Below are 24,948 nucleotides of genomic sequence, written 5' to 3' on the forward strand. Positions count from 1 at the left end.
CCACGTTATTGTTTCGGTGAAATGAATTTCTACAATACTGTTAATTCTACTCTCTGCAGTGTTTAAATGCTTACATATACACACAGTTACTGTCCGTCCACACATACGACTCTGTTCTGCTTCTATGCCGCAGCTTTGTTTACTTTTTCCCACCGAGGCTTCTAGACTTCTGATTGGCCAACATTTCTGCACGGTTAGGAATCTAGCGCCACCTGCTGCTTTGGCATGTTCATAGCAGCGTTTTCCTTCATTTCTGCCTTTATGTGTGGACGGGATTATTTTTTAAAACGAAAACGGAAAATCTCCGTTTTCAAAAATACCCGTGTACGTGTGGACGTAGCCTCAGTCTCTGACTGGAAGCGCTAATTCGTCATTCGGCTTTTGTCAGACTAAAGTAACTGTTAAAAGTGTTTGAAAAGCTAAGCTATACAACAAGGAGAGATTGAGAATTTCCTTTTAGTTCTCAGTTTATTTGATATTGACAAAAGTTAGTCAGTTTTGTCTGTTATTCTGTAAAACAAACTAAGATTTATTTTTAGAATTAATATTTTGTTTCTAAGTGGAATTGACAATTTAGTAGTCTGTTTCGTTTGTTCTCTTTTGAAACTTAAACGCTTTAGCGGCTGCCTTTTGTGTAGTTTGCAATATTTGCCTTTATTTATCTGAAAAAGTCTCATGTTCCTTAAGTACATCTACCCTGTTGAACTTATTATGGGAAATAAATATTTAAATAAAAACAAGCTGCTGATTATTTCACATTTTACTTGTGAGCAACGGCACATTTAAATCTTACAAATATAGTTATTTGGCTTATATCGTGATAGATATCGTTATCGCCTGAAATGAAAAAAACATATCGTGATATGAAAAAATCTCATATCGCCCAGCTCTACTTGGCTGCATTGCTGAGTGTGAATTGCATTATAATAGTGGCTCAAAATCAATGAGTGCGCTGGAAGCTGTAAAGCTGCTGTGGGGAGGAAGAAATGTCTTGTTGCAATTTAAAACAACGACAACAAAAAAAAATCCGTGTGTGTAGATAAGAAAACAATGATTTATCCCAAAGAGGGGATAAAATTACATTTTTTACTAGTGACTTTGTTAAGGAAAGCCATTAAAGTCAAATAGATTCATCAAGTTTGCAGCGATGATTATTAATTACCTTATTGAAGCAACTAGTTTATCCCATCTGTCCAGAGCAACTGGTTTTAAAACTGCATCCACTAATACTCATCAGCTGGGCTGGGTGATTAATCAGATTTTATTTTCAGTTATGATTTTTCGCTTCCAGTAATCTTGAAAACAATATAATCGGGATGAAATGATTATCCTTTTAACTTTTTATTACTACTCGGATCAAGTGCACCCCTTTCCCTAGAAGACCTCCCTGAAGCTCAAACTAACTTGCTGCTTAGTTCAGTTGAATCCAGGATGACATAAAAAGAGCTTTTGTTGGACAAGAAATATCTGGAGGAAGTAAAATCATGAGATTTTTCGTAGATTTTACTGCATGCCCGCTGCATGATCTCTCTGAGTCTTTTGGGTTTTTCACTTGGGGACTGTTGGTTGTTGGGCTTTCTGTGGCTTTCTGTAACTTGTCCAATAGTTGCCATGCAGACAGCCCCACACTTCACTGGTGCCTAGATCTCTCTTTTTTCTTTCTCTCTTTCTTTCTTTTTCTTTCTCTTTTTTATTTAGATGAGCTTTGTTTTGTTTGTTTTGTTTCTTTACTTGCCTTAGAAAACCTAGCTTATCTGTCCCCCCCGACCATTTGCTGTAGTGTTTGGGAATTGTCTTTGTCCCACTCAGAAAATTCATCGAAGTATTTAGAGTCATGGTTTGCATTCTGAAAGAAAATTGTTCCCCTTATTACCTGGTTCCACATGAGCAGTTGGTGTGTTGTTTCTGAAACCCTCTGCAGATATTACACTAAGCTTTTGGAAACAGCGATGCAGCAGTAGACTGAGGATCACCCATTGTCATTGTGGTCACAACCAACGCCACTCGAATTTGAAATGCTGTGTCATAACACAGCTTTTCTCTGTGGTCTAGAGGTTGTTCAAAAGTAGCAGGAAAAATATTTCTCAACCTTTGACTCTTTTAATTTGATGGTCAGATCTGATTTGTTACTTTTACTGAGTAAGAATTGAAGATTTGCTGGTAGTAAACACATTTTAATGTCCAAAATAATGCTGTCAAAGGAAAGAAATACCCCTTTCTTTGCTAAAAGTTCTATTTTCACTGCTAATCCCCTCTTCACATTATTTTCATGCAGCCACTGAAATCATCAAGGCCTTAATGGGCCTAGCAACCAGTTGACCGACCTATCTGTCCTGTTGTTCTGGTGTGTTTGGAGTGGTTCGCTTAATTCCTGGCTTTTGGGTAGTTTTTGGCCAGATGTTGGCTGTATCGCTATGCAGGTTTCCACAAAGATGTGGTTTAAGTGCCTTGTTACTTATTTATTAATTTTACTTATTATTTTATTGAATAGTCTCCCAGTAGGTCACACTATGAGTTTTAAAACCATTTCTTATGATCTGTATGTCGACGACATTCTGCTGTACCGTTCTGTAAACCCAAACTGGATAATGGTTAGTTAATGGTTAGATAGTAAATAGCAGTGTGCCTGATTATCATTGATGCTCACATTAAATCTGACCTGCTCTCATTTTTTACAATTTAAAAAAAATAAATAAATAAAAATTGCAATTGCAAAATTGCAGACAGTTGTCTCAAAGAGTGAACTGGCGATGCCCATCATGTCTTCATCTCTTCCCACTTAAGTTATTGTAATGCACTATTTTCTTGTCTGTCTAGAGCATCAAGTAATCGCCTTCAATTTGTCCAAAATGGAAGATTTTTAACTCTCAAACTTTCTCTTATCACCCCCCCCCCCCCCCCCCCCGCCCCCCCCTTTAAGCGTCTGCAGTGGTTTCTGCTCAGGTTTAGATGTAAAGTTAAAATCTTGGAACTTGCTTTTATTACCTTAGGAATTGACTAGTGGGTGTTTTTGACTGCAAAACCCATCTCACAAGGGCACAAGTCCACTGCGAGATGTCTCATGGTGCAACCCGAGCGACATGAGTGCTTCTCCACAGGGAGAAGGATGGAGAGCTGAAGCCAAACAAAAGCTAAAGCAGGCAGGTGATCTAGAAACAAAAGCTCCAGGCAACCTTTAAGAGCCTGACTTAATCTACTTGCATCTTTTTGAATAGTGTGAGTGAGTCTGGGTTTTTAGGAAAGAGTTGCACATGATTTATAATGCCTGGCAACAGTAATATCACTAAAGTGAATGAATGCAAACAAGAAAATCGTTCCATATATCTGTGTATATTTTTGAAATCGTTCTAAAAACATGTTTAGTTTGGATCATTTATGATGGTCGTCTTCCTCCTGACTCTGCTCAAATTATTCATTCACCACATGACATAAAGGTGGCACTTGGCAGACTGTAACAAGTAACCTGCTGCAGTGAAATGTCATTTGGTCGGCTCAGTTTGTTTCTCTCAAGGGTCAAGAGGGTCAAAAAAAAAACCTCTGACCTTCACCGAAAGTCGGCACACTGAAATTTCACCTGCATTGCTATTTCTGCCCCTTTGAGGCAGCTGGCTTTGCTTACAAGTTGTTACACAACAGCTCCAAAGATATGAAATGACTCCCTGAAATGTTTTGAATTGACTGTATTTTGCCTAGAGGAACAAATTTAAATTTAAGGAGCTTTAAAAAATATGTTTTGACATGAATTATAGGCGATGAAACTATATTTTGACAGTAATGTCTCTGTGGTGAGCTAAACATGCTTTTCAGACAGGCTCAAAGTCTTTCACCTCATTTTTCTCCTTTGTCTCATAACGCTCTCCTTGCCTCCCCTTCAGCTTCGCTTTCTCTCAGGGTAGGTTTACCTTGCAGTGTAAAGACCTCTGGGAGTGTGGTCTTTCTTTGAATAAATCTTTGTTTGTAGCGCCTCCTCACAGGAGATGTTCTTACATGTTTGAGATTTATCATCAGAGATCATTTAAAATTGATCTCTGATAAAGACTGGAAGTGAACATACGAAGATGCCTTCATCGCAACAATACCTTTTTATTTAAGCTATAGATGAATATCGCCAGCACAAATTAAAACTGTTGCCTTGACGTCTGTTTTCAAGGGGGAGAAACAGTGCTGTGATCAGCCTCATGTGGTCGTTTCTGTGGCTAATGAAAAACCAGAGCGACTGGTTTCAGGAGAGCGCCGTTGGCGTGAATGTGAGTTTCTTGTGGCAAAAAGTTTCTGTTGGACAGGTTTGAGTGGGAGGCTGTGATGATGTTGATGGTCTCACCGTGAAGCACTCCAAAAAGAAAATAAGAGTGGGAACGGAGCCACATAATTTGCTACTTTTACTTTCATCTCACGTTCTTACTCAGTATCAGAGTTTCTTTAAGTAACAGAAGTGATTTCTACATAAAGAAAGATTTAGACTAACTATCATCTGTCATTTTAGTTGTTTCAGTCATTTTTTTGTTTTTTAAAGATGAACTTTCTCAGATGTGCTTGATGTTTCTTTGATTGATGTTTTTTAACTGTTTCTAAAATAAATTAGACAAACAGGCCTTTTCCACGAGTACTTTTAGTTTTAGGGTTTTCCATTAGGTGGTAGCACCTGGTACCGGGTACTTTTTAATACCTACTCAGACGGGGTTCCAAGCAATCTGAGGTGATCTGAAAAAGTGACACCAGCAGATTGCATGCCACCAATTGATGAGTCATAAGGGCGACTCCTTCATGAAAAATCAATACTGTCATATTTGAATTTGGCCAGTTCCACAAAAACCAACATTATGGTCGCCGAGTCTGACAAAAAGCCGTGCACCGAGCAGCAGCTATACCACCTCCATTGTTGTGTTTTGTTTGTGTCCCATACAAATGACGTCATGGGGCGTGCATCACGTGGTACTGAATTCTAATGGATCTATTCTATTCAGTTTTATTTATACAGCGCCAAATCACAAAAACAGTTGCCTCAAGGTTCTTTATATTGTAAGGTAGACCCTACAATAATACATAGAGAGGAAAAACCCAACAATTATATGACCCCTATGAGCAAGCACTTTAGTAATAGCGGGAAGGAAAAATTCCCTTTTGAGAGGAAGAAACCTCAGGCAGAACCAGATTGGGCGATTGGTGTAAGAGATTTCATTTTTAGTATTCTGAGATGCTGTATGAGCCAATACATTTATAAAATAGACAACTTTTTGAGCCCTGATGTGTTAAATTTAAAGTGCCAAAACATTTGAAGTCTTAAACGGTGTACCTAGTCTTGTCTGGTGAAGCACTTTTTGTTGCTGGGCTGAGACATCTGTGCACCGCAGCCTCTTGCAAATTGCATGTGGGGTCGTTTGACTGACAGCAGGAGAAAATAAAAGTGGGTAAGAGCAAAAAGTGCAATATTGGAAGTTATTTTCACATCTCTTTGTGAAAAGGCAGCAGGAACTTTGATGTGGCAAATCACAAGAACAATTACAGACTTCAGGAAATGAAGTTTGTAGATAAAATGCTGCCAAAGGAACAATTTCCCCCTGGTTAGCCTCTGTTGCTGTATTGTTTTACCTAAAAGTGGGATATCGTATGGCTCTTTGTGATTCTAGCAAATATAATGTGCACATAAGCCTTTCAATATGACGGACAGAAAAAGTTATTTACTTTTCTCCTGGCAAAAAGGAAGCTGTTATTATTTGTGTTTATATCTACTGTGAATGTGTTGAAGCAGACTTTCTACACTATGAACAGATTACCGCTCTGAATCACTACTTCATGACTTCAGAATAATGAGGGTGAAGAAAAACTAAGTGAAGTTTGTTCTTTTTCAATACAGGTTAAGGGTTGAATGTCAAGCAGTCAGGAAAAGCTTTCAGAGCATCATTTAGGGATACACCGCAGATATTTGGCTCATATCCGCCTGTTTATGCCTAAATAAAGCTAAAAGGAGTATAGTGATGAAGGAAGCCAACAGCAAAGAGTTGGCAATTAGGAGGCATTTCACACCTCTGATACCAACAGCTTTTCTTGGTATGTTTGCAGTATATTTATTTATTCATTAAATTTAAACACAAACTGTGGTCATAGTGAGTCTTTCTGTGTTGGTGTTTCTTGCTCTCACTTTAGGGTTGTTGTAAAACAGGGCCTATAGTTTGTTGTGGACTCAGACCAGTTATTCCTGCTATACTTCTTTGAGGACTGCCATGGTTGGTACGCTGTAGCGGTCAGTAAAACCTGGCAGGCATGCACAGAATCCTACTTTCACTACCTGATGACAACATTTTTGTCACTAAGACCTAGGGCTGAACGATTATGGAAAATAATCTAATTGCGATTTTTTTGCCCCAAGATTGCGATGCGATATGCGATTATTTTTTAAGGTCTTTGTCTTCTGTATTATTAAACAAAGACAAGCAATACATCATATAGTATGGCCAATACTATATTACATTAATTTTAAACTGTTCTTTCCTGGAAGACAGACCTCTGTTATGATGACATGAGGTGATGCATGAATTGATGACTGACATTTTTATTTAACTTCTTCAATCACAACAGTATATTTGAACATACACAATAGTTTATTTTTAGCTTACAAACATCTGAGCATAAAGTGCTGACAAGGAACCCTGGTGTAAACATTAAAATGAAAGTCAGTACAATGTGCAGATTGCAGAAATATACATAAAAAAAATCAGTGGCTTTACCACACTCAGTTTTTCGACATCTGTGAACTACTAGACAGTCATTCAATTAAAAAATAATATTAAATAAATAAAACTAATAAATAAAAAATACACACATCTTACTGATCTCTGCAGTCAGTAACATTACACATAAAGTGCAAACATAATAACAATTGTATAAACACACACACAAACACGCCTTTAAAGTTTAAAGGCGTGAAATTGGACGGTCTAGCCTTCTGAATCAGAAGGCTAGTTCTGATTAGCGTCACCGCTGTCTCGGTGGAGTTTAATAAACTCGGCCGTCTGCTTCTTGCTATCTAAAATATAACCAGACACTGGTGTAAATTCTCGACTGTCTCATACTTCTGTTTAATAAGTTTTCTGTTTGACGTTTAGTCAGCTGTGTGAAAACCAAGGAGGAACCCACCCGGGGGATTAATAAAGTTTTATTTTATCTAATCTAATAACTTTAATCTCAGCCAAACCGATTTACTCACGAACAAACAAAACACTGAAAAAAGCCCAACAATAACATTTTTAGGTTGTCTAAGTGACTTATATATTACGTTTAACCCGAGCAGCGAAACTCCGCGGTGATCTGAAAATGATGTGCCGGGAGTTGTGCCGTTCTCGGCCGCATCAGTAATCCTCGAGCTCCCGGCTAGCTGTCGAGCTGGTGGGTAGCAGACGCCTCTGAAAACGTCGAAGCACTTTTGCAAATATGGGATATCTTGATAAACCGAGCAGATATTTGATGTTTACACAACTACTTTCTCGCCTGAAAATATGTTAAAAGTTTATTTTGTGACCCAGAAAGATTAGTATGAGTAATTTTAAAACTTAGTAGCGGCCGCCATTGCTGGAAACTGGAGTTTGGCTGGGCCGCGCTATGAATTCTGGGATATGGTAGTAATTTGGACAGCCTTATAATCGCAGCCTTTGCGGTTAGAAAATTGCACTTGATCATGTCGCGATATTATCGCAAATGCGATATATCGTTCAGCCCTACTAAGACCCCGTGGAGCCCAGCAGATTTGCTCATAACCCTTGTCGGGAAGCATTGCAAGCACAATGCTGTATTGTGCTTGCAGTAATCTTAATGTGGTAATGTCAGCTTGATTTTTTTGATTATTTCACTTCACCAGTCAGATTCACTCCACGTGAGATTTATGTGTGAGGACACATTGGAGTGAAACTGAGATGCAGGAAAGCTGAAATGAAACTATATTGCAAATAATTTAGGAGAATCACATTATACCTGCTGGCTGGGTAGAACCTTTCTATTTCTTTGCATATTCTCCTTGTGCCTGTGTGGGTTCTCTCCAGGTACTCTGGCCTCCTCCCAAGTCCAAGACATTAGCCTAACTGGTGACTTTAAATTGGCTTCAGGGGTGAGCAGTTGTTGCTCTGAGTACTAAATGGACTGGCGACCTGTCCAGGGTGTAACATATGTGTATCGCCCAATGTGACCTACAGCTCACCAAATTACCCCTGGTATCAGATTGTTACTGTGTTGCCAGATGCCTGTAGTGTGGCACTAATTAATAAAGCTGATGCTTCGTTCAAACCGAACACCACTGGTGCACACACTGAAACAATGACGCGGTGAATAAATGCATAATTCAGCGGGCAATGTGAAATGATGGTATCAGATTGTAAGTCACTGTGATTCCCACCTCTGCTGCTGACAGGTGAGACGGGCAGGAAATGAGCTGAGACACAGAGGAGACTGAAATGCATCAGAGACCTTTCATGAATTTGATAATGGTAGTTGCAATTAAAAGCTGTGTGTCTTACCCACTTGTCCTCCAGGATGCTGCTTTTATCTGATAGTTGACAATGGTGGAAGTGTCTCTAATATAATGGTAGAAGCGCTGTGCCTTTTGTGCTGCTTTCTGCAGCTTTTAAATAGCTGGTATCCTTAAATGACCCTGAATGCAGCGGCCTCAAGTTGGCACTGAACTGAGCTGAGCTCAGTTGTGGTTTGTTTTGTGGTACGCTTTATATATACTGTATATTTCATCTCTATTCCATCCCACAGACAGACATAGATGGTCAAATATGATTTCAAAGCAAAGCTCTGACAGCCTGAAGGTATTTTTTCCCCTATGCTGTCCAAATAAAGACGTGATCTCAGAACAGCGTGTTCATAAAGAATACAGATGAGTGTTCTTCCAATACGATGTGGAAGACTGACTTTGCTACAGGTTTGTAATTGTTTTGTTTAGAGGTTGCAAACTAATCTCACATGCACGCTGCAGTGCCAGAAGTTTGTGGACACTTCCTCTTCTGTTTTTAATCAGTTATGTCTTGATGCTTCAGCATACTAGAGCTGCTATGGGCCAATAATTGTTAAGTTTTAAATACCTAATTAGTCACTTAAGGTAAAGCAAGAAATGACAAATTTTAGAAAGTGTCGGCAGTGTGCATTCGGCTACAAAGAAGCAGTTTTTATCGGGCTTGTGTGGAAGAAATGACCAACACTACATCCAACACCTCTGGGAACATGATGGTTCAAAACTGGCAGGAAGCCTGTAATGTTATATAACATTACATTAAAGTGAGAGTCTCTTATGTTGAAATGTAAAGTTCAGGTGTACAAATGTGTATTTCAAAGCAGCTGACATGCCTCAAGGAGAGTTTTATTCCTATGTGTTTATTATTGGACTCAAAATGGGACAAATGAGCCTCATTTATCTGATAACGTTGCATGATGGAGACACTCAGTCAGTCTTTCTGCTGAACAATTTGTTTTAGCTCCCTACTGCATCCCTTTAAATCAGCGTTGGGCAATTAATTTTCCCAGAGGCTGCATGAGAAACTAGGACTAGGGCTCCACCAATAATCTGAACTCAATTCTGCTTAATATATATCTCTTCATAAATTGGTGCCGGCAAGGCCAGGATTATAATTTCCGTATCCACGGAGCAGTAGGGACTGTGGGATGCAAATTTCATCGTCAGATGTTTGCATGCCTGTCTCTATAGGCATGTATAGTATTACAGGAAGGACTACTAGGCCCTCGGGTCTGCAACAGAGTATAGTTGAGTCCCAATATAACTATAACCCACACCTGCCTTTAAGCCATCATTCTCCTAATTGGCTGCCCTTGAACTTGAAGCTGCAGCAATTTTTCTGAGAAAACCATATAAAGGATATCTTCACTCTGACGTAATAGACGAACAAAGAAGAAGAACAAAATGTCATGAACATGGTGTTTACAGCAGTCTTAAGTTTAAGCTTTTGGCTCACAGAGTTTATCGGTACCTCTACTGACCTAACTATTAAGTCTGAGCATCCACCACAGGAGTAGATACACAAGGCGCTGGTGGATTTTTACATTTAAAAGTCATCCACATATTGTGCCAAATGATGAGGCTAGGGTAAAATGATGTTTCATGCTGGTTCCTTTTTAAGCTCATTTCTATTTTTATTTGTATTTTTTATTTTTTAAAGCTATTTTTATGTGTGTTCCCGGTGGGGGTCATCTCAGGCTTTGGAAACTCTGAACTCAACCCAACGTCTGAAGAAATATCAAAGATTACATCACAGAAAGGTTGCTGGATGTCATGTGACTGTAACATGTGTGTGAATCTCATCGACGTGCTGCCGATCTGTAACAGGCCGCCATACAGTGTGTGTGTGTGTCCTCAGCAACCGTCGCCGCATGTCATCTCTGTCGACTAACTGGGCTAATTTCATGGTCTGATGAGCAGACAGAGGAAGGCTGGCAGACTCACCGTTGAAGGCAGTTTCTTTTGAAGCTGTGAGTGTGTATGTGTGTGTTAGGGGTGGTGTGTGTTCGCCCATCGTGACTGGTGTGGTTGGACTCCTACAATTAGGTGATGAATCACACAGCGGCGGCAGAGCCAGTCACTGCAGCATGGCCGCTTTCCCTGTGTGGAGGACGACGGTGACGTTCACGAACGCTGTGCAATGTTAAACTAAAGCGGGGTTTCAGTCAATCCTGCTGTGTGTGTGTGTGTGTGTGTGTGTGTGTGTGTGTGTGTGTGTGTGTGTGTGTGTGTGTGTGTGTGTGTGTGTGTGTGTGTGTGTGTGTGTGTGTTCCCTCTGGCCGAGCAGTCGTTGTGGCGTGTGGGTGGTACTGAGATGTGTAGTTTTCCAGAGTGTTTTGACTGTGGGTGGCTTTCTTTCTTTGGTTTTTCAGTAAACCACAACCAAATATAAAGCTGTTATTTTAATAATTAAAAATCTAAATAATTATTAGGCTAAATATCTGGTACTCTGGCTCTATGATTATGCAGAGCAGCTCAAGTTAACAGAAGGACGGATGCTTAAAATCTGACAGCAGATTTAGAGACCTGTAGGAACCACAGCCGTGCTGGTAGATGGTTGATATTTTATTCACAGTTTTTTCATATATAAAACACTGATGATCTTTTAAACCATCAAAATCAGGTGAATTGATTCACAGATATTAAAGCAAGGCCCTGTTGCTATAATTACTTATTATTTACAATATTAAATCTGCTTCTTTCTGTGTTTGTAGGCTTTGATAAGAGGCTCTTCAGGATGAGCAGCTAACACTGACTGCCGCACAACCACAGGAAGAGACGTGGCTGCTGCACCACCCACAGTTGACGCATGGCGGTATTAGGGGTAAGAATCGCTCTGTGAGGTTTATCGGTGCTTGAAGAAGTTAGAATGTTTTCACAATAACAGGAAGCATCTTTTCCTTTCATCTTTTCAGTTTCTGTTTATGTATAACCTGTGATATTAACTGTCCTCTAAAAACGTTCTGTTTTGGTGTTATGATTCATAACAATGGTGAAATAATTGTTGAGCATTTGAGTGGTTTTCAAACATTTTATGTCCAAGGGAGACCGAAGAATGAGCCAAAATTTCAAGGGACGCTTATTGACATGTTTACAGAAAATAGCCTTCATTTGATTAAAATATCATAATTTCTTCTTTGAGCTATATACAGCAGTATGGTTTAAAAAAATGTACAGCTTTACTGCTAATAGGCAAGCAGCAGACACATAAGTTTGATTAACTCATCGTCAGCGAGTGTGACCTCTAACCCCAGGTTGCTCTCCGATGCATCCATCAGAGTGTGAATGTGTGTATGAATGTTAGTTAGACAGCACTAAAAACGCAGAAAAGTGCTTGTGTGAATGGGAATGAACGAGTTGTGTAAAGCGCTTTGAGCGTTCAGATAGAGAGCTATATAAGAACCAGTCCATTTACCATTTACTTTAACAAAAGCACATGTTAAATTAACTCGCAAAATTCTTCCCATGAGCGGATGTCCCAGCAAATTTCCCCCCACGGTCTGACTGTGCATTGCTCAGAGAAACTAGGAAAAAAATGGAGAGCTACATCTCAGACTGTACAGGCCTTGGTATCCTCCTAAAGGTTGAAGCAGATGACGGTACGATTGGAAAAAGTCTGAACAAGTATTGAAGGTCTGAAAGGAAAGCCTCTTCTCTCTAAAAAGAAAATGACAGTACGGCTTAGGTTTGCAAAGCTGAATTTGAACAAACTACAAGACTTCTGGACCAAAGTGGAGACGTTTGTCCATGATGCACAAAACCAAAGACAGCATATCAGCACAAAGACACACCAGTCGTCTGCACGATGAGAGGGCTGAGGATTTGGGCACCTTGCAGTTATTGAGTCAACTTTGAACTCCTGTGTGTACCAAAGTATTCTAGAGTCAAATGTGAGCTCATCTTCCATTTGCTTGAAAGCTAAGGCTTAGCCCAAAATGGGTCGTATAACAGAACAATGATCCCAAGCACAGCAGCAGATCTACAACAGAATAGACCTCAGCCTGACTGAGCTGCTGTAGTTGGACATTCAGAGAGCTGCGCATGAATGCAAACCTCACTGAAATGAAGCAACATTGGAAAAACGATTGAGCCAAAATTCCTCCACAGTGATGTGTTAAACTGATAAAATCATAAAGAAAATGATTAATTCAATGTATTGCTGCTAAAAGTGGTTCAACAAGCTCCTGAATCAGGTGTTTATTTAGTAGATTTACAGTTAGCTCTAGAAATGTGCCTTCATCTGACTATCCAGTCCTGTGAAAAACTGTAGTTCAAACTACTGCACAACATTTGGAAACCTCCGGCCTAATAAGAAACTGAAAAGGTTTCACTCCGGTGGTGTTTTTTCAGTGCTTTACTTGAAAAGTTCACATTTTGGGAGGCAGCTAAAGAGTTGAATGGATAAATTAACATCATATTTATTATTTAGTAATGAACTTAAACATTTGATTCTGCATCAAACTGCTTTTCTGCCTGAAAAATTGGTTTATTACTTATTTATTTCCCCCCCCCAGAAGTAATTATAAATAACAGATGTTCAGTTTAATATTATGCTAGCTAAAATATAAAGTTTCAAATTTAGAAAAATTTTATTCAGTATTTACCTTTGATCAAAAATATTTTATTTATTATCTTACCACAAACTTCTTCTATCATTAGTAAGTGCTGTTCATTACGAACTCTTTAAATGTCTCTAAACTTGTGTGAAAACCTGATGTTTTGAGGAACATTTTTGATTGTTTTCCATCCTGGTGTGGAGACTCTTGAATCGGTCTGACACTCAGGAAGGATTTCTGAGCAGCTTTGAGCCTCTAAATAATGAATGTTGGCTGTCTCACTGTCTCCTTCACTGAGTGCAGCTGGCCATTATCTGAGGTATCCTTACTGGTTGTTGCACATCTGATCATTTGGCCTCAGCAGTCAGTCTGCTGTTGTCAACCTTTATGTCTCTGATTTATCTGTCAGGAAGGAAATATTGCAACTTTTGCATATTAATTACATTTGATCCTTATGGTAAATTTACTAAACCATAAAAACATGTATAGAGTGTTGGGTCTCCTCAGGGTGACTCTTCAAGGCTGAAGGGCTAGATCCAGTCACATAAAAGAGAAAGATGCCACTCAGACATCCTCTTCTAAAAACGATCTGTGACAGTGGAGATCAGAGCAAGTTTTAAAAAACAAAAATAAAGCTTTTCAGGTAGTTTTCCAGGTAGTTTTCCCCACTGTAATTCAGTTGTAACTAAGTCAGTACATCCGTCTCGATCTGAATGAGACTGACTAAAGCAGGGCGTGGAGGAAGGCCACACAGTGTCGGAACCACCAGAATATAAAAATGGATTTTGAATATGCCTTTTGCTCATTGTTTGCACGTGGAGGCAGCAAAACCAAGACAGAGCTAAATGAAATTCAAGGTCAACTTAATGATTTATTTATCAGAAATTCACAAAAAGCCTTATAACTATGAAAGTGACCTATACAAGTGTGGTGTTTTGTCAACATATAGATAGTACCATATAAAGACTTAAAATCTCAATCTCTTCAATCTCAAAATGAATATTTAGAAAAGATTCAAGCTCTCTGAGTGCTTCTTTTTTTGTAGTTTAAGGCTTTTTGTCTTTTTTTCTTTTTTTTTTATTATAAATAAATGATTAAGTTGACATTAAGGACCACAATGGACGTAAGCCAAATTTTATTGACCCCATTCGACACACCTACACCTACCTAAGTGTAATCAGAATTCATTCTAAACCTTTCAAGCTATACTATTTACAGACAGACACACAAATGCTACATAAAAGATTATCAGGTGGAGTTGATCAGATAGGGTCACCAGTGTTGCTTGATGTAATCAAAATAGGCTGAAGTTAAGTTTAAAAAAAAAAAATTTAATCAGAAGGAAAGATAAAAGCCATTTTTGCCTGTCGCCTTATCTTTGATTGAGCCTCAGTTCTGTTTATCAAGGCGACACTCTGTCAACTGTAAACTTAAGGTTTCCACCCAAAGCAAACGAACCTGTGAGTGAGTGAGTGAGTGAGTGAGTGAGTGAGTGAGTGAGTGAGAGAGAGCGGGGGCAGTGTGCATGTAGCACACAGCTGTTTGAGGCTTTATGCATGTGACGACTGTAGGAGCTCTGAACTGTAGGAGATTATAGTAGTTTAACAGAGGACACACATTTAAACTGGAGTAAGAACAGTTGAGATTTTCTAGCCTAATTTTAAGCATTTATTAAAAAAAGATGAAACTCTAGTTATTTAGTACATAATTTTCAACTTTCCAGTAAGATCTGTCTTGTTTGTAATTTTATTTGTACTAATCTAAACAGATCTAAAAGGATTTAAAGTCACATTTTTAGCAGCCACTAAGTGAAGTTTCTGGTCTGACAGGTGAGTTGACCGTTAACACCCGAGCAGAGTTTCTGTGAGAACGGTCGACTCCCTAAAGATGCCCCTCGCAGAGTGAAACCACAGTTAGTCATGCTGTTACTCAACGCAAACTCAGCTCCTGTTTAGCAAATCACTGCTTTCAACATAGCTCCCGTGCAGCTCTGTTAAAGCATGAATCACCAGATGAGCAGCTCCCCCCGCAGCCTGTTCTGCCAGCCTGTCTGAGAGCGCCGCTATGCTCAGCTAAAGGCTCGGCCGATTTCGTCGTTAGTTCGAAGTCATTACTGCCAGCATTTGGTGATTCACCTGGATTGTCTCAGGTAGGAGGTAAATTGAAGGGAACAGCAGGGCTTAAATAGCTGCAGTAGGCTATAAAACTTTTTCTTCAAAGGCATCAAAAGATTAAAAACCCTGTTCTGACGAAAGCGTGAAAGATGGCTAACTGCTAAATTTGTCTCCTCCTCCAGAACCCCGACATGCTGACGAGGAAGATAAAGCTGTGTCACATCAACGCCCACATCACATGTCGTCTGTGTGAGGGCTACCTGATTGACGCCACCACCGTCACAGAGTGCTTACACACCTGTAGGTCCTCCCCACCCCTCACTCTGTGATTTCAAGTACTCTCGCTTCTTCTTTCTCATCTGCTCGCTTCTGTTTTTAAGTTTTCTGTTGTGTGTCACACACACACACACACACACACACACACACACACACACACACACACACACACACACACACACACACACAGGCTGTTTTTGTCTCCCAGGATTTTTCTTGGCTCTTTGCCGTTCGGGGAAAAAAATCCTGGAGGCTGAGCGATGCTTCTGATATCTGTGCAGCGCCGCTTGTTGCTGTTTCTGTTGGTCAGGTTGACTGTTGCTTCTTCCTTTACTGTTTCTGCAGAGCATAATCTCAAAACAATCTTTATTTGTGCTGGTGTTTTCCAACAAATGGCTTTGAATATGAAGTAGATGCGCGTACAAAGACTCACAAGAGGGCAGACCAGATATTCTGCACATTTATTAGTCTCATAAAAATATCAAACTAAGTCACCTCTTATGCATCAGCTGGGTGTTTTCAATAAAGCGCCGTGATAACACCTGGTTCATGCTGCAGGTAGAGGTGTTATCTTGTCTGATCCAATGCCTTAACCCAGACACAAAGACTCATCTGGATCCATGAGCATCTTTAGAGTTCTCTTACAAATTCTATGAAAATAAGTAGTTTTTTTAGGACGTAACCTTAAAAACAGAGTTTAGTCAGCGTCTTCAGTAAAAATGATGAAAAACCCTCTCTTAATCAAAGCTGTGTCCACACTGGACGCGACCAGAAGTGACCATAGTGATAACCGCTGGTGACAGAAAGTGGGCGGGGCCCGAGAGAAACTTTTCTCAGTTTCCAGGCGAGCAACTGAAGAGACCAATAAGAGTGAAGAACACTATTAGTCGACATGTGGCCTGGTGGTATATACATTAGAGGATCGCCTAATTAGCTGGAGCCTGAAATGTTGCAAGCGATCGGCCACCAGCTTCAAAGCGATGCGTGAGCAGCCCACTGCTTCCAGTCTGGATGCAGCAATGGGACGCAGGTTTAAGCTCAACTCATACAGTGTAATTAAAGGCGTTTACATGTTTGTGAAGGCAGGCTGTGCGAAGTCAGTGCAGCTGTCACTGATGTTAACTCAGCCAAAGAGGTTTTGTAAAAAGTTCAGTTTTGGCACAATGAAAATTGTGCCAGAGGTGATGATTGGGTCGACGTTTGATCTGGATCTGCATTCAGGATTTTTTTTTTTTCATCACTGTGAGGACTGTGGATATTTCCCATCCTATCTGAAACTGAAAATTAGTCAAGTGGTTTTATTGTCATTCCAACCATGTGCAGCGGTACAGTGCAAAATGAAATGAGACAGTATTCCTCCAAGACCATGGTGCTAAATATGACGTACAACAAACAATATAACAGACAATCAACACAGGACTACATAAAGTGCAATATACAAAAAATATACAAAAAATACAAAAAATAGCAAACCAAAAAAACAAAGACTGCAACACCAGACACAAACACAATAGTGCAATAGAAATGTGCAAAAAGTCACTTTTAGGTTCTTTATCCATGCATTGGTCTTGTTTTCCACAAACACAAAACTTTAATCCCTCTTTTCCCCCCCAAACACACACATTCTGATCCTGCCTTTAACTCCTAAAGTTTCCTGGACTTAAAAAGACTCTTTAACCAGTGTCTGAAGGACTGATTATAAAGGCGTTAAGTTTGACTGCTCACATTTTGTTTGTCTCATGAAGAGGCTTCTCGTGGCTACACTTTCTTACCTTTTTATTTTTTTTTTAATATTAGCAAGTCTTAACCTTAATTAATGTTAATTTTGTTTTTTTTTTGTTTTTAACATGAGCTCCAGATATAAGGGCCACACTTACACCACCTGCTGGTTAGTACAGTTTTGGTGATAATAGGATTGGTTTTAGACAGTCTGTTGCTGAAATACAGAGTGACCACTTCATTAGTGCACAAAAAAAAAATCAATCAGGTAACAGAGTTCACCTGTGATGATGACTGTAAGGTTTTTGTTATTGGGTAAATACATCAAATCTTAAGATACTTGGGGTCTTAGTCATGACATTGCATAACATAAAGAGCCATTTCTTAAAAGAAGGAACCAAAAAGAGAAGTCTTTGCAGAGGACTGGTTCATATTGGAGAACATGTGTATGCAAGGTACGTGTCGGAAAAATGCAACTGAAAATGGTTTTGGTTAAATCAGATTCAAAAACTGATATCAAAAACTTTTTTAAAAATTTCTTGGAACTTCTAAACCTTTTCAAGTCGTCTGTTTAGACACGGAAAACTGAGTTGCATAAAGGTAGAGCCTATTTTAATGTATTTTGCTGGTGTATTTAATAAAATGGCATGATCGGCATGTAAAAACAGAAGCAACGTCTGGCAGAGCTGCTTTAGAGGAAAAGAGTCAGATACGTTGCACTGGTTGTTGTTGGTTTGTGCTTTCTAGTGCGTGAAACCAGACGGCGCTCATGCAGAAAGTCTGATTCTGTGTGTTCACCGGCGTCTGATCGTAACGGCTGCAGAGTTCATAATAACTACTGCGTATGAGCTGATTGTGCTTTTGAAAAGTAAACAAACAAAGTAATCCAGGACTCCTCAAAGGCCAAGAGAAGCTAAAGTGCAGCTTCAGTTGCAGCGCTTCCGAAATTAAAATGTTTTCTGGTCTTACAAGATGAAACTGAATGGCTTTCATTTGGAGCATTTGAGGTAATTTACAGATTAAAGGCCTTTTTAATGGAGTTTGAAAGTTTGGTCAGCAGCCAATTTGATCGCGGATTTGATTAGTGGGCGAGTAACTGAGAGTTGCTCCGTGTATTGGCAGCAATAAGTAAGAAGTTGATGTTTTTAATGTAGAAGGAGCTTTGCAGAAGAAATGAAAACGACAAAAAACCAAGAACAAAGAGGAAATAAAAGGCTTGACGACATCAGGCGCTGAAACCTCAAAGGCGAAGGAAATGTTGTTTTTGTTCTTTATGTGTTTTTTATAACTTTACAAGAAATCATGTTTACTCTGCTGCTGAATTTCTTTGATTTTTTTTTTTTTTTTTTTTTTTTTTTTTGCTGATTTGTCACAGATCTGATCACACAAAGTTTAATATTAGACAAAGATAACTCGAGCATACAAAATGCAAACCAGACATGTAAAGCCAGGTGGCTGCGTCTTTACAGGGTTAAAACCTGCATCACTGCCATTATGTCAGTTTTTCCACAATCAAAGCTGAAAGAGAATGAAACAGTGCAGACTTCATATTTTCAGCAAATGAGATGGTTGAGTTTGAATAACTAGGCACCCGATGGGGTATTTTGTTTTATTTTTATTTTTTTAAAATAAAGTTCTCAGTAGGTTTTAAACCTCTTGAGGGCGTCTGGCTTCACCTCCTCCAACATGTCACCAAACACTTCCTGAATACTGAGTGAGGCCTGGTTTATCCTGCAGTCTCACTTTTAAATCAAGTCATCACGTGCTGAATGGCTGCACATTGTTTAGCATTTTATTGCTTTTTTTCCCCTCAACCTTGAACTTGACATTTCGTAATCCCCGCAGGGGTCTCCGAGTTGTCGAGGTCTTGGCCTGTCTCCCCCCCACAACCTTAAGTGCCCTCTAATGCTCACATGAGAGTCTTTAGATTGCCTAGCTAACCACACCAAGCTGCTCATGTTGGCAGATTAAGATGGCTGTTTTTGTGAAATCACAATTTTCTGATGCAGGATAATAAAAAGTGTCCAAGCATTCTGAGCTGGGGGGCGCTCTCACCCCCTGTGGAGCAGCTTAATTGAACTTGACACATTTATTTCAGGAACAACACACTCAGCATTTGGGGAGATTAAAAAATGATTTGATAAATTGGACACTGATTAGAGCAGAACAGTGAAAATAAACATAACCCTGTATCAGACATGTGCTGGAATATATGTTAAGATAACCACAGACATTTTAGTACCTCTCATGCCCACCAGAGGGAGCTCTTCACTCACAGATGGAAGCCCCTCTGCCCACTTAAGGCGTCTGAGTCCAGACGTGACGCTTTGACTCTCCCTCTCACTTGGAGAAAGGCTCCACCATTGGAGAGTGGAGACAAAGAGATTCACATCACGTCACCACTGCAGCTGTTCTGACAGATCGAGCTCTATTGTCACAGAAACGGGAGGGGAAAAAAAGTGTGGCTGAGATGGGTAAAGTGGTGAACCACGTGCTGCAAATTACAGTGCTGGGTTGTACACAACATGTGCTGTACACATGAAGGGATCCATAGGTGAGGGGTCAGTTGCTTTAAGCACAGGCATTGTTGGCAGTATGAGATTCATTAGACGCAGTTTGTGATCCAGTATGTCTTTTTTTTTTTTTTAAATTAGTGCATCCTTGGATTACTTGATTATCTCACTGTCTCGTGTATTAAATGGTAAGTGGCCTGTATTTATTTACAGCTATACACACAGTCGGTGATGTTTGCTTTTTTTTGGAGCTAAGACTCTTTCACATGCACTTGTGATTAGTGAGATGACCCGCTGTGCCACCTGAGCCACCTTTTACTCAAATCAACCGTTTTAATGAGCAGAAATATTTCAATGTTTCCTTGGGTGATGCTTTTATTTACAACCATTTAATAAGAACTCAATGTGAATGAGCCGGGTCAGGAAATAAGGGCGCAGCCTGTCTGGCTGGGAAAAGGAGACGAGATTATTAATGGAAACATTTGCAGGTTGTTGTTTGAGCTAATGCTCTTATCGTTCAACAGTGAGTGCAGCTAGGGAATCGGCTTCTATAATGACTTTAAAGTTGTAAGTTGTTGTTATTATTTTTTAAATTGAGAAGATCCATAAAAATCCGTAAGATTTGAGGAGATTTTACAGTGGGGAAAAATAAATGTATGCTATATTTGAGATTAAAGAGAGAGGCTGTCTTTAATGCCTATGTAGTCTAGCAGAGAGCACTGATGCTTATCATTTCTGAACTACATCATCTTGTCACCGAACGCCTGCTTACATAAGCTGATGTCACTTTGACCATTAAATATCAGCTGGAGATGGTAAAATTCACCTTAGTTAAGTTTGCCAGCTTGCCCCTGAACTTTGCAGACAGACTGACTTTAATCACCTTCAAAAAATAAAACTAAAGCTGTTAGCAATCAGTACTACCTTTGAAATCTTGCTATATTGTGTTTAAGAGTTCTCAACTGGAGTTGAACTGGGGTCAGGCTGGTGAACCAGTACAGTGTAACCATTAAGGACACATTCTCCTTTATTTGCTTTATTCTCCTTTATGGCCTGGAAAAGCAAAGCCTGTTGAAGAAATGGGGATCGGACTAAAAAGACATTAAAAAGTTTAAGAATACTAACACACATCCAAAAACACCCGTTGGTAAAAACTCTGCCTCCTGGTGGTGAGAGTTTTAGTTGCATTTTAAAGAATCCAACTGATGCGGGGTGTAATGGTTGACCAAAAGATCAAATTGGCCAAGTGTGTTTGAACTTTAAGGTCATTCGTAGATTTACATGAAGAAAGAAAGAAAATAAAGCTACACAGCAAGTACAACAGCGCTGCACAGAGATCAACGAATGCAAACTCGAGTGTTAAAAAGCCGAGGAAAACGGTTTGCTTTTCATGTATTAAGCAGGGAAATCTAAAAATGTGTGGCAGATTCTTTTCTCTACAAATAAAGACCTTGAATGAAAGATGCTCTGTGTGCGTGTGTGTGTGCCCACGATGAAGAGTAACCGTACATTTCTGCTGTGCGTCTCCAGTCTGCAGAAGCTGCCTTGTGAAGTATCTGGAGGAAAACAACACGTGCCCCACGTGTAGGATTGTTATTCATCAGAGCCATCCACTGCAGTATATCGGGTGAGTGAGGAACCACCGCAAAGTGCACACACACAAACGCACACACACACTCACTCATTCACACTTTGAGTGCCATCAGCTGTGCTCTGCCAGTAAACAAACTGCCGAGGACCAAAGAGCCGGCGGTCCTTTTCCATTTGATTTCTGCTCTTCTGCAGGAAACAAAAACCCTCTCGGGGTGGTCCGGCTGCTTTCTTTTGTAGATTTGCACCTCGCACAAAAACACTTAAAGCCCACACCCATTCACAGCTCTGTTTTCTGCACAAGAGTCTAGAAAATACATGCTCATTGTACAGTTAGTACAATCAATGTATTATTAAACTTTGACCATTTAAACATGGAGGGCTGAGCGTGAGCAGCTTCTCACATTAATCACACAAGTCGGTGTGATTTCATTGATTAGGTTTGCCTGTAATCTGTGGCTGGAACGATAACAGCTCTCCCCGTCTGCCTTACACGATAACATCGGTGCAGAAGGTTGTTACTGTTAGTGATGCAATTATTACTATGATTTTTACAATAATTTATTTATTTTTGCCTGCATTGCTCACCTGAAATGTTATCAGACCAGGAAGGACGGCGGTTACATTTTTATTTCCCATGTTTTTCTCCTTTTTTGGATGTGCAGTAATACTTTCGAACACCCGTTTAAAAAAAAAAAAACCCAACTTTGGGATCTGTGGAGTTTCCCTCTACTCTTATTAAAGACTAGTAAAATACACGAGCTAAATTATATTTTTCTCTTTAACCAAAGCAAAGAGATCCCTTTATCCACATTGCACATTTAAAATGTAAAAAAACAGCTGTAGCCCACTGAGATCCAAAGATGCTCATTGTCTTATTTTTATGTTTTATTTGCTTATGCTCAAAAATCTTCAAAAGAACAAACATGTCTGTGTGCATTATAAAGCGCGGCTCAGTTGCTATAAAGTAGATATACAGTAGATGATCCTGCAGCTATGATCATAAACCGCTGCTGGGATTTTGCATCAAAGTGGCATCGCAGCTCGGCGTTCCCCACTGTTTCTTGATAACTAAATATGAAAAAGGAAAGTTGTACTTCAAGTCTGTTAATTGAGTAGCGATAAGTGCGTTGACTTTTGTAAATATCTTATTGCTTTTGGAAGCCGTCTCCGGCTGGTTAAATCCTGCTCTGCGAAGCATCGTGTGGTGTCTGCCCCTCTGAGCGCTCACGCATTAACGTCTGATAAATGTGGCACACAAACCTAATGTGCACCAGCAATTTAGTCATTACTGTGTAAACTGCGCTTTCTGCAGACTCATTGTTTTGCAGGAAATGCTCCATTTCAAACGCATTAGCTCTCTGCGCAGCTGTTTGGGTTTTTTTTCTTCCTCCCTTCATTGTTTGCAGGAAATTGGAGCTGATGGAAAACATCACAAGTGATTTGAAGGCAAAACGCCCAGCAGATGACAAGCAAAACCCCATCTGCTCATTGGGAAGATTGATCAAAGTTGATGTTTGAGATTTAGGCTTAAAAATCACAGTCAGATGTCTCTTCAGAGAATCAGCTGGGCAGAACAAATCCTGCCGCTCCGCCCGCCAAATGTGGCTTTCTTTGATTGTTTTAATCCATTTTGTTTTCACATACTTTAAATTGTTGCGGTTACATGCGTGCAAACAGCTTGGGAATCAGTAGCTCTGGGAAGGAAATGTGCACATATTGTTGCCACTTGGTCTCATTTAGTTACTTCAAAACATGGTGTTGATTCATGCCACTACTTTTTTTTTTTTTAATGATATATTTGTTACATTTACATTTTGGTTTCTATGTGTGTTAACATTTAGAGACAGTTCAGGGCTGCTGGATCATTTTATTTAGAGTTAATGTGCACGTCACTCTAATGTTTTCATAGGCTTTTAAAACCGAGTCCATAGAAGGAGGAGAACAATGCCTGTAACTCAGTGTCCATGTGGAGTTGGCCACTGGTAGCCAAGGCTTATCTCTTCTTCAGGAAGGAGCTCATGTGATAAGGACATGGTGGCATGGGGGAGGGAAAGACATGCAGTGGCTCATAAGACCCAATCAGAGCAGCAGATGTGGGTGTGTGAGACTGCAGTCGTTTTAGTTGGCACAATCACATTTTAATTGTTGGGTTCTTTATGCTCTTATTTGCTTCTTTATCAGTGATAACTCAGGTGATTTGCACAGGGCTGGATGATGAACACACTCATTGTCCTTTTTTTTTTTTTTTTTTTTTTTAATGGGATATTTATTTGACCTTTTAAAGTCTCATGATTCAGAAACTTCCAGGCGGGATCAGGAAATAAAAACACAGAAACACACAAAGTATTTGTGATTTTTGTCTACATTTCTCACAACGTGGACATTTTTAACGCCAGTAACAGATCTCAGGGCTATAATCAGTTTTGTCCAGCAGGGGTCAGTGTTTCCCTGCTTTTTTGCAGGGGATCAATCCTCAGCATTAGGTGGCTAATTTCGGTCCCTGATATAACTCCTCCTCAGTGGACAGCAGGGGAGACAAACATGTCACATTTTTATTTATTTATTTTTCTCCTCCATAACCTTGCAACAAACAGCACACTTTGTCTGTTAGCTGGCTGTCAGCACTGGGTGTCAAAACACACCATCACACATAACGCGTACCCACTGTGCACCATGTCACCAGCACGGGGGAAGCGGCCATTTAACCATTTAACACTCTGACAGAGCGCATGCTGAACATCAGCCTTTGAGGGTGTCAGTTGGGGCTTTGTGAGATTATTTTCTTGCACGTCACCTTGAGATTTTCAGTCATTTAACAGGATAGTGTTTTACAGTGCAGGGTGGCAAGAACTTATAGTTTTACCTCGGGGCATTTGCAGCATGTCATAACAGGATGCGCAAAATCTACAGGTTCTCAATAGTTCAACCAAATGTTATTCCACCCTCTCAGACTGCTGCGTGCAGAGGCTGGACTGATTATGCAGCATTACATACAAGAAAAGGAAAAAAATCAAGGGGAATTTTGATAAGAAAAGAAACAGCAGAATATTGTTTCCCACGTTCTCTCCTATCATGTTGATGATCTCATGACTTCAGACTGAGTTTTTTTGGGGGTTTTTTGTGGATTCCAGTCCAGACTTGAAGGTAGGGATCCACTGCTGTGAGTTACAAAAACATGCAAATGTGTTATGAAATTGTACAAGTGCATCTTTACCTTGTTCGCTGTGAGTTTTTGAATCTCTGGGTTTGAAACTCAGTTGCTTTTCCCTTTTTATAATGTTAATTTTCACTGCGTGTTAAAGTAACTAATTATTTTCTTGTCCCTTATAGCCATGACAGAACAATGCAAGACATTGTCTATAAGTTGGTACCGGGACTACAAGAGGGTAAGTATTGTGTATTTATTTCCTGGGATGCAACCTACAAGAGATCCTTCCTTAAAACGTAACTTTTTAGCTTTCCCTTGCATGCATGCTTTGGTAAACTGACTGAAAAATGCATCATTTTAATATTGTTTTTCCTCGCTGTTGTACGTGAACCTCAGAACTCCTAAGGAACAAGCTCCCTGTAGTGCACACATGCTTCTCTAAATGTTAAAAAGATGACAGCATCAGCCTTGGCAAAAAGGACTTCTGTTTTTAACTCTTTTTTTTCTTCCTTTGGCTCTTGTGCAG

The 24,948-nt window shown here is 39.8% G+C and overlaps 1 protein-coding gene across 2 annotated transcripts in view; it reads left to right on the forward strand.

The window, feature by feature from the left end:
• pcgf3 (polycomb group ring finger 3) overlaps window positions 1-24,948 on the forward strand; it is an 82,313-nt gene that overhangs the window by 35,389 nt on the left and 21,976 nt on the right. For both annotated transcript variants that reach the window (XM_085417044.1, XM_085417053.1), the window contains exons 2-5: window positions 11,218-11,327; window positions 15,356-15,473; window positions 21,212-21,308; window positions 24,605-24,660. In XM_085417044.1, the coding sequence (XP_085273170.1) occupies window positions 11,313-11,327; window positions 15,356-15,473; window positions 21,212-21,308; window positions 24,605-24,660 (286 nt within the window). In that variant the 5' untranslated portion in view covers window positions 11,218-11,312. The remainder of the gene's footprint in view (window positions 1-11,217; window positions 11,328-15,355; window positions 15,474-21,211; window positions 21,309-24,604; window positions 24,661-24,948) is intronic.

Source organism: Rhamphochromis longiceps, linkage group LG2 (genome assembly GCF_057381845.1).
Source record: "Rhamphochromis longiceps isolate RC_006_pf linkage group LG2, R_longiceps_female_GT1.1, whole genome shotgun sequence".
In the NCBI taxonomy this organism is placed as follows: Eukaryota; Metazoa; Chordata; class Actinopteri; order Cichliformes; family Cichlidae; genus Rhamphochromis; species Rhamphochromis longiceps.